Genomic DNA, 10795 nt, shown 5'->3' with positions numbered 1-10795 from the left:
GGTATCTCTTCTCACCTGTATCTCTTCCTCATGTTGGACAGGCGGTTTAAAGAGATATGGTCCAGGGGAGCGCTGCCACATCTGAACACACACACGCACACACACACACACACACACACACACACACACACACACACACACACACACACACACACACACACAGGAGGACACGATCATGAATACATATTGGCCCCACAGCACCGCTCGGATCGACGCCGGCGACCGACGAGCCTGACGAGGAGTGGACCACCGCGCTCGGTGGCCCGAACCGGGCCGGGGTTCCCTCGGGGGGCGCCGTGTCTGTGCCGCCCCGTTTGTTGTCCAGGAAGGGCCACTTCCTGGAGCGGAGCGATTCCGTCTGGAATACCGATCCGTCTGGCGACTCTAGCCAAGCGCCGGGGAAATGTGTAACAGACTCCGCCACAGAGGGCGGCCGGGGGTGGAGGGGGCGGTGGCACGCGAATCCAGGAGAGGAGGGGGGGGCGGGGGCGGGGGGTTGAGGGGGTGGGGGCGGAGCCAACCGGGGTGTTTTTCCCTGGATTTCCCCGTCCAGTGATCCAATAGACAAAAGGTGAAGGTTACATAAGAAGGTCTGGATTCAATATGTGAAATGATGTTTGGAAGAATTCCTTTATGCTTGGGTGCCTGTTGTGTTGCGGCAGAGCTGCGTGTGTGCGTGTGTGTGTGTGTATGTGTGTGTGATGTGCCTCAGCTTGTGTGATGTGCCTCAGCTGTGCTCCTAAGGGTCCTGAGCCCTGCTTTTGTTGTCATCTCCACACACTGTTCCAATTAACGAAGGGCCTCAAATAGAACCGAACAAAAGACCGCACATTCCTGAGTACGTGCCGCAGATGTGGTTACGGTCCGGTGCGGCTTATCAAACCGGCTGACTGATAAACGCAGAAACCGCGCAAACAAACCGACGTGGCGCTTTGTCAACACCGAAAGAAAACCGCGCCTCGCGCATAAACCATCCCGATCGCTGAACGCGAACCGCACGTTCGCAAACACGTCAGGATGGCAGCGAGACAAATAAGCTCTCGGCTGTTTTTCCCAGAGGGGGACGTGTGTGCGTGCGAACGGGCATGTCTCTAGCTCGGGGGCGGGACGAACGCGGCGCTCGAGCAGGCGGCGTTCCAACATACTGTAATGGTTACAGCAATATCTGCAGGCGTACTTATATGTCATACGTAATTACGTATGGAAGCACGGACGCATCAATCATCGCGCCCATAACTCTGGGGAACGTACGCATGTCTTTGCGTCGTGATGAGAAGCATATGACACCACGGCTTGGGGTGGAGGGGGGGGTTAATGGCGGGACACACGCACGTTCCAAGCTCCGCGCAGGTGCGGAGTGTGCGCCAGCGCTCGGTAATACGGGAGGAAGGCGGCGACGTGCGAAGAGGCCGCAGTTTCAGCCTCGACCAAAGTCTCGGCGCTCCCGCTCTTTGGGGAAGGGTTGGTTAGCGATGCGCGCACGGGGCTGCCTTCATCAAATCCATTGCACGTTCAGATCGCCCTAGCTGGCGTAGACGGGGTGTTGAAAGCACACGCGGACCTAGACACACACACACACACACACGCACGCACCTCAATCTGCAGATGAAGGACCGTCGGGAGCCCATACACATTCTCATGGAGGACTGCTGTCCCTCCTTCTTCACCGTGCCGGTCTTCAGGTCCAGGATACGTCCTGGGGAGACAGGGAACACATCAGAGAAGCACCAGAACACACACACACACACACGCACTCACACACACACACACACGCATGCACTCACACACACACACACTCACACACACACACACACACACGCACTCACTCACTCACTCACTCACTCACTCACTCACTCACTCACACACACGCACACACACACACGCACTAGCACACACTCACTCACTCTCACACACACACACACGCATACGCACTCACACACACACACGCACACACACACACACTCACTCACTCACTCACTCACTCACACACGCATACTCACTCACACACACACACACGCATACTCACTCACTCACACACATGCATACACACACACTCACTCACTTACACTCACGCACGCACACACACACACTCACTCACTCACTCACTCACTCACTCACTCACTCACACACACGCATACTCACTCACACACACACACACACACACACACACACACACACACACACACACACTCACTCACTTACACACACGCACAAACACACATTCCTTCCCCAAAACACAGAGGAAACCCACCCTTCAGCGTACATTCATGGATTTATAGAGGCCAGTTTTCATACAGGCAACCGATATGGCAGCTAATGGCTGTAAATGGTTTAAATGAGGTGAGGAGGAACAGACAGGCTCAAGCAGACATTCTCTCCTCTAATCTAATTAAACCACAACCATTCCATTGTTTTTTCTCTCTTGACTCTTACAATGGAGTGAGGGAAAGAAGGGGAAAAAATGTTTTGCAAACGGTGGCGCAACAATGCTCCTTGTCCTGTTGCTAAAGGAATCTCAGGCCTCTCTCTGTCTGTATCTAGCTACCCGATAGCCGCTAGCATGATCTAATCGCTCAGTCATTTGTACAAACACATTAAGGTCATCGATGTTTAGACGGAGACAGCGGAGGAATTCCTATGAAGCCGTGGTGGAGACAGCTGCTGGGTCCCTCAGGAGCCTATCACTGAGGCCCCGTGTGCCAGAGAGGAAGACAACACCACGGAATCACCGGCGCCCACCGCCTCCAGGTCCACCAAGGACCCCTCGGCCACATCAGCACAGAGCGGGCCAGAGCTGGACAGGACGGATCCAAGACCGAGGGATCCTCTCTCTCTCTCTCTCACACACACACACACACACACACACACACACACACACACACACACACACACACACACACACACACACAAGGGCAACAGACAGCACAACAGGCAGAGGGGGGCCTTGTTTGTATCGGAGAGGTTAAAAGGTCACAACTGAGGGGAGGGAGGATGATGAGGGTTGAAAAGTTGGACAGCCGGTCTCTAGCAGTCCTGTAGCCCAGTATTAGACGGTTTAAACTCACTGTCAACTCCCCTTGTGACAGCAGTCAGGCCGTCCAGACCGGCAGCCAGGTACATAGCTCTGGCAGCGTCTTAGACCACACCTGCCATGACCTCGGTTCAAACGAGTGCACGCTGAACCTCTCCTCATTGCACGGGAGGGGGCTTTTCTAGTTTAAGGGGGCTTCTCCACTATCGTCCCATACCGGACCGGAACCCGAGCTCACGCTTCTTCTGGGTCCTTTCTCCGCTGTCAGCTGACCTCTATCGGGCCGCAGTACCCATGCCTGTTTTAAATACTGTAGCTACGAAAGGTGCTGAAATGCGATACTGCTCACACTTGATTGGTCAAAGATACCGTCCCAAAAACGTCATCTCATGTACAGTACCAACGGGGATTTTATAAGCGAGCTAAAAGCTGTTGTAAAATTGGCTCGACTGCTGTTAATATGTACGTTTTCATCATTTTTCAGGCGAGAAGGTAGCCGTGTAAAGAAGATTCCCAATATGTGGTCCATTTATGAAAATAACACCGGTTTAAACGAGCTGCGTCATTTTCGGCTGGGTTTCTTTTCCTTGTGTCCAGAGTAACGTTGGCACTTCCTGCTTCAGGTTCACTACCAACATCTTATTTCTAGTACCATAATTTCATCAGTTCAGTGATCACACTGTTTGTCCATTATCACAATAATCCAACTCAACTGGGAATATGGTGGTGCCTTTACATACAGTAACACAATGCAAGATCACGTTAGCCATGAATGATACTGTTCTGATCGCTAATGTTTTTAGCATACGTCAATGGAGTTTATCATAGCAAAAAATAGCATCACGGCTAACAGACTTTCCACGCTAGGAGAGAAATAAAAATACTTCTGGTTCATTATGAGACTGCGGCCTACAGATATAAATAATAATGATTGACTGCTGAATAAATAAGTAGATATTGGCCCCCAAATAATTGTACAACTTGTTCCGTTTAACAAAAAAGTACAGAATACCTTCAAGTCACTCCACTGTTTTGTATCTTGTGACTATGGACTAGGGCAGGGGTACTCAAATACAAATCCTAAAGTTGCACAATTCCCCCCCCCAATAATCCAAATGTCAATTTTTTAAGAAAACTATTCTAATACAAATCACCATTTCCTCATCAACCCCGCCCCCCCTACCGCCTCACACACCCACCAACAAAAGTGAATCAAACCAGGTCAAGTCCTCTCTCAGGGTTCTTCCTCAAGTTCATTATTGTGTTGGTATGATTTGCTCAGTCTCCTGTCTTATCCCCTCACCTCCTGTATCCTCTCCTCCTGTCTTATCCCCTCACCTCCTGTATCCTCTCCTCCTGTCTTATCCCCTCACCTCCTGTATCCTCTCCTCCTGTCTTATCTCCTCACCACCTGTCTCCTCTCATACTGTCTTATCCCCTCACCTCCTGTATCCTCTCCTCCTGTCTTATCCCCTCACCTCCTGTCTCCTCTCCTCCTGTCTTATTTCCTCACCTCCTGTCTCCTCTCATCCCGTCTTATCCCCTCACCTCCTGTAACCTCACCTTAAAAATTACTGTTTTGTTTCATAGTGGTGTTTCAAACTGCCACTTCACAAGAGCTACCTTTTCTTGCCATATTAATCACATCGGTTTGGTGCTCGTTGGAGGGAGGATGAAGGCATATTTTTGGATCCAATTATCTTTGAATTGCTTATTTTCACTGTCGACTTTTCTTTTGCCCATCTTTGAACATGCCATTTTAGCTACACTAGACATAACTGAGGCTAAAATGAACATCAGGCTATCTACTAGTTACAGTAGCTACTAGCTAGCTAACTGCAGACAAAACTAACGCTAGCTGCGCTGTCAACTCCCCATCTGTGCTGTCAACTCACATGACCCCGGTGTTGCCAGATCGGATGGAAAACCTCCCAATCTGGCAACCCTGCCAACGCGAACCCCTCAAAACAGACGACATTCAAAATGTTGCCTGCAGCGGAGAATTCTGGGAATCTTGACTCGTGACGTCTCGGAGATGTTTCGACCGTGACCCTGCCTAAATCTGTAAAATAGCGATTAAAAACGCCTTCTTGTGTATTATTCTAAGTTCATAAGTTGTACTGTAACCCAGCTCTGTCTAAACTGATTTACAAGGCCTTGTATTGTTGTGTATAATTGTTTAGTTGCAATGGGGAAAAGGGGCGTGGGAGAGTTTTCTGTGTGTGTGTGTGTACTGGACTGGTCCGAACGTAGAGGGGGTCAATTGTTTTATAAGTTATTGTGTTAGTTTTGCAAGTTCATAAGTTGGGCTGTAATAGATCAATCCAAATAAGGGTGTTCTCTTATTTGATTAGATTAGACACTTTGATTAGACACAGTCACAGGAAAATCTACATTGTGAATCCTTTGTGTTTTACAGCTGATGCAGTTGTCTTCTGTTTATTGACCCCTGACCCCACCGTCCCCAGGCCTTTCTGCTTTATGGCAGGAGAAACCATGGGTCACCAGGGGTCACCTCCTCCCAGCTATCTCTGATCTCTGATCTGTTTACTCCAGCTGTTGACCCTCAGAACTAGCCTACTCACGGATGATTGGCCAGTGAAGTATTTGCATATGCATGTATGGTCACACCCAGTGTTTACAGTATAATACTCTGTTTTGATGATAATCACTGCTCTTGGTGGATGTTCCCTTCTCTGAGAGCCCGACTTTGCAAACTCGTAAACTATTTGTAATAAAAGTAACCAGCTTGGATTTGCAAAGATGAATCTTGGCATTCTCAACTCCTCTTTTCTTAATTATTAGAATAAATATATAACAGGGAAGCCTATATTACCGCTGGGGGAATGTCTTCTCCGTCCCTCACAAGCCCTCGTAGCTCCCAGCATGCCTTGCACAACCTACAACGCAGGCAGGTGACTAAACTTCCATGACTGACGTTCCTGAACGCCTCATTGTATGACCACAGCTTGGCCTGCTGCCAGCACTGTGGGGAAAACGTCCGCCATTTTGATCCACTAACCACGTATATTCGAAATCGGTTACTTTCTCGCCTGAAAAAAACATTACAACTTAAGTGATTAATCGACAGCTCAGACCCTTTTACCTCATCCACGCATCCGCGGGAACGTACTTTACATGAACGTGTTCTGCGTTAGCACCTGTTCCTCTCTCTGCGTGTCCCTGCCCTCTGATGCTGTCCAGATTGGGCTGGAATGCCTGAGAAGAACCCCCCCGTTGGGGGGGTGACCGAGGGTGCGTGGCGCTCATCGGGCCTGTTTACCACGGAGCAGATGGAGGGAGCTGCTCTAGGACTGAGTCCGGATCTAAGGAGCATATCGCAAACACAAAACAGACCGGCCACATCAAAGCCAATTACCTCGCCGAGAAAATCCGAGAACTCATATCTACTCATAAACGCGCACACACACACACACACACACACACGCACACGCGCACATCACCACCCGTGAAACGCGAGCAAACAAGGTCCTTTGTGTGAGCAAGAGTTTCCTCTGCTCGGCTGTGTGACCTCATGTTCTTACCAAGGAGGGGGGTCAGGCTTGGGTTGGCGTCCCACGTATCAGATGAGAGATGGGAGATAAGTAACACACACGCACACACGGGTCGGGTTGCGGTAACCGGGCTGGCAACGCCGTATTAGAATCGCCCGTTTGTTTGGGACGGGATGAGTAAGATGTTCTCCGGGCTGACAGCTGGTACACTGGCTGGCACGCTGGCGTGCTCTGTCGTCCTCAGAAGATTGGAAACGTCTGTCCCTGTTTGCGTGTGCGTTTGAGTGTGTGTGTGGTGTGTGTGTGTGGTGTGCGTGTGTGTATTGTCTGCTCTGTAGCTCGTTGCTGTCTCAGCGTGAAACTACTCTTAGGTCTAGTTTACTCTGGAACCAATCCTTTGAGGAGCACCACAGGACCGAGGGAGGGACACAAAACAGTGCAACACACGGTCACTGCCAATACACACCCAGCCGATGTCCCTGAGGGCCCGCTCCATGTGTATCCCCATCTCTAATATGTTTGTCTATGTGTGTGGTCGTTGATGTGTGTCTGTTCACCATGACCGGCCAAAAGCTCTGGTGACCGCGCCTTGGTCAGACGTCTCAGCGCTCACTGGTCTATTCAGGGAAAACGAGTAAGAAATTAGCGATTCAATACGCACACACACACACGCACAAACACACACAAATACAAACACTCACAAATACTCAGACTCACTCACTCACTCACTCACTCACTCACTCACTCACTCACACACATACATGGACAGACTTTTCCAATCTTCAGAGGACAATAGGGCACGGAGGAGAGGAGAGGAGAGAGGAGGAGAGGAGAGTAAAGGAAAGGAGAGGAGAGAGGAGGAGAGGAGAGAAGAGGAGAGGAGAGAGGAGAGGAGAGAAGAGGAGAGAGGAGGAGAGGAGAGTAAAGGAGAGGAGAGGAGGAGAGGAGAGGAGAGGAGAGGAGAGGAGAGGAGAGGAGAGGAGAGGAGAGGAGAGGAGAGGAGAGGAGAGGAGAGGAGAGGAGAGGAGAGGAGAGGAGAAAGAGAGAAGCAGCAGCTTGCCTCCCGGCTGAGCCAGCGTTGCGTCCTCCCAGAGCCAGGGCCCCAGGGCCCGTGGGCATGTGCAGAGTCAGGCAGCGTGCTGGCACGCGTGGACGGACGCCCGCCGGTGCCTGGGCTGGCATGCCAGGCGCCTCTATCTGCCCCGGCATGCAAAACACCCCGAACCAGAACAACAACAAGAACAGCAGTGCCCCTCGCTCCCGTCCAAAACACATCAAACTGATTTGTTGCTGTCATGCGCTCTGCTGTCGCTTTCCATGCAGAGCAGTAGAGTAATTGTTCGCAGAGCCAAGGGAGGGTTTGGGAGGGTCTCGGTAAACGTCTCGTCTGCTTCAGCAGTGTCGGAGCTAGCCGAGAGGCTGACTTTCCACGGTTTGGAACCCAGCGAAAAGAAATAGCTTATGTCGTTTCACATTATCCATCCTACAGCTGGGCCCTGCGCCCAAAGAGTTAACTATCACTCCATCCATCTACGCACACTCAGCTGCCATGTTATTAGCTACACCTGCTTGTTGATGCAAACAGCCAACCATGTGGCTGCAACTCAATATGTGTTATACGTTAGCGCTGGGTATTGGCAAGGACCTCACGATACAATTGTGTCACGATATATAGCGATACGATACAATACAGAGAGGCCACAAATGCTGGAATAGCAGCTGTTTACAGTAGTGGAGTGCAGAAGGGCATCTTGTTGAGTCCGAGGTCACAGAGAGGTCAGGCTGTTCTGGAGGGAGAAGGGGGTCCTTCCCAGTACTAGAGAGCTGTTGCTAATAGAATGTCCACTGAGTGTAGCTCCGACCAATCATCACTCTGTCCTTCCCTCCTGCTGTCCTACACTGCAAATTGTTCTGTGCTTGCCAAGATTTAAAATCGTACATTTGGAAATATGAGATGAATTATCTTGTTTTAAGTTATTTACTAGTTTCTATGTTATTTCTAAACTCGAACCATCTTATTTTAAGATTTCTTATCAAGGAAAATTATCTTGCTGCAAGGACAGATAATTTCACTAGTATTAAGTCATTTCTCCTCAAATTCAGTAATTATTATTTTTTATAATTTAACAGTATTTTAACTGTTTTTTGCAGTGTACCATCTCTCCAGTATCCATTTTCTCTTCAGTCCCTCTCTCTTTGCCATCTCTCTCTCTCTCTCTCTCTAATGGACAGGCAATTATTGCATTACATTACAGTCATTTAGCGGACGCTTTTATCCAAAGCGACTTACTATAATTGCATTCAGCGTAGGTAGTCAGTGCACCGCTACTTGCCAGACCTCACAAGGGCTGCTCCTTTCTAAACAAGTGACTGAGAGCGTAATCTAGTGCAGAGGTCAAAGTGCAAGAGCAGCAAGACACACTTACAAAAGGTACTTAAGAGGCCGAGTCCATAAGAAGTATGGTTCTTGAAGAGGTGAGAACCTCTTCTCCACCACTAGAGGGAAGAATAGGTGATGTGAAGCCAAGACTACAGCTGACCTCTCTCTCTCTTTTTCTCTCTCCTTCTCTCTCTCTCCCCCTCTCTCTTTCTCTCTCTCCCTCTCTCTCTTTCTCCCTCTCTCTCTCCTCTCTCTCATCCCTCTGTTCTCTAGCCTTCTCTCGCGCGCGGAGGACTATTCTCCTTCACCATCACCCCTGTCCAATCAGCCTTCATTCATTATGTATGGTCAACCAATCAGCAGACCGAGCTTGCTGGGAGCTCATTAAGTATGCGCGGCGCTGGGCGGGGCCTGTCCTCCTCCAGCAGGCCCCCCCTCCGTCACCGAGAAACATGGCGCTTATCAAAGCCTCATCGAGGGGGGGGGGGGAGCAGCCTCAATAATTTATCCGGACCTTTCTGAGAAACCTGAGTGGAATGAAGCCGGTGGATTTTTCAATGTTCATGTTTGTGAAGGGAAGGGGATTCGGCGCCCGAGCGGTGGCCGTTAATCTACGCCGCTCCGTTCGGCGCCAGATCGAGAACATCCGTCTGTGTCAGAGCTGAGAAATGTCACAGTTGGGCTTTTCGGTGGCCGGGGACAGACGAGCGAGCTCGCTCCATTGCTCACGGCTCGGGCGCACGGAGATGGAATCGCGGCCCGTCTCCGCGCCGAGCTTGGGCCAGACCGGGCCACGACTGGTGCGGCACACCTGAGCCTTCTCTATTGGCCGGGGTTCGCTGCTGGACATCGGACAGTTTCTGAGTCTTCACAGTGCCTTTTATGATCCAACACAGTACAGATGGCAACAACTGGTCCACACAGAACGATGAGAACGCTGGCCGTGCTGAGCTCCCCGTGCGTGTTCCTTCTGTTAGAGAACTGGCAAGCACACAGGGTTCCACACACACACACACACACACGCGCACGCACGCTGACACACACGCACACACACACATCACAATTTATCCTCAGCGCCGAAGAACCTCCAAGAAATACTGGTTTAGTTCCACTGAATTCTCCTAAATTACATTTCACACTGTGAGATCACACTAATGCTATGACTTCAAAGGATGTTGTCTCTGTGTGTGTGTGTGTATGTGTGTGTGTGTGTGTACCATGCTCCTGCAGGGTTATCTTCGGGCTGCAGAGGGACAGACAGACGGACAAACAGACAGCAGGACATCTCTATGATGAAAAGAGCTGGTCTGATGTGGTTTGAGCGGTTTCTGGACAGAGGGAGAATCAGTGTGTATACAGCTCCCTCTAGTGGACACATCGATAATAGGCTGGTTTCTCACTACTGGCTGGCAGCTCCCAGACACTGTCCCGAGCCATGCCTGCTACGCCTGGGGCAGACTAGAGATACTAGGGAGAGACCAGACCACAGACATAACGACAGACTTAAGTGATTTTTAACCTTTAAATCGTAAGAACGCACACACTAGAGGCCAGGAGTTCAAAACGATTTATCTCAGATCTGATCCGATTTTCAAATCCCAGTATTTTGTGATCCAGGATCAGAGAACTCAGACAGAATTTGTCCCGATATTTCAATTCAGAAAATGATCACCTTGATCCCAATTCAGATTCCTGATTCTTTTCAAATCCTGATTATCAGTGCTTTATCTGGCCGATCTGTGGATTTTTCTCTAGGCTAAATAGGAGATTCAGTGGTCATGCAATGAGAGACACCACAGCACTTTTGAAATTGAAGTTGATCACGTGGTGGACTAGTGCATATTATTTGTAGATAATTGTTATTATCAA

General features: G+C 50.0%; 1 protein-coding gene across 1 annotated transcript in view; it reads right to left on the bottom strand.

Moving 5' to 3' along the window:
- arnt2 (aryl-hydrocarbon receptor nuclear translocator 2) overlaps positions 1 to 10795 on the bottom strand; it is a gene marked incomplete at both ends in the record, with an annotated part of 44935 nt that overhangs the window by 14908 nt on the left and 19232 nt on the right. The window contains 2 exons of the mRNA XM_084437453.1: positions 16 to 81; positions 1594 to 1696. Coding sequence (XP_084293579.1) covers positions 16 to 81; positions 1594 to 1696 — 169 coding nt within the window. The remainder of the gene's footprint in view (positions 1 to 15; positions 82 to 1593; positions 1697 to 10795) is intronic.

The sequence above is a fragment of the Borostomias antarcticus genome (genome assembly GCF_949987555.1).
Source record: "Borostomias antarcticus genome assembly, chromosome: 4".
NCBI lineage: Eukaryota > Metazoa > Chordata > Actinopteri > Stomiiformes > Stomiidae > Borostomias > Borostomias antarcticus.
The sequence above is the reverse complement of the archived record's forward strand: the minus strand, read 5'-3'. Positions and strand labels throughout refer to the sequence as shown.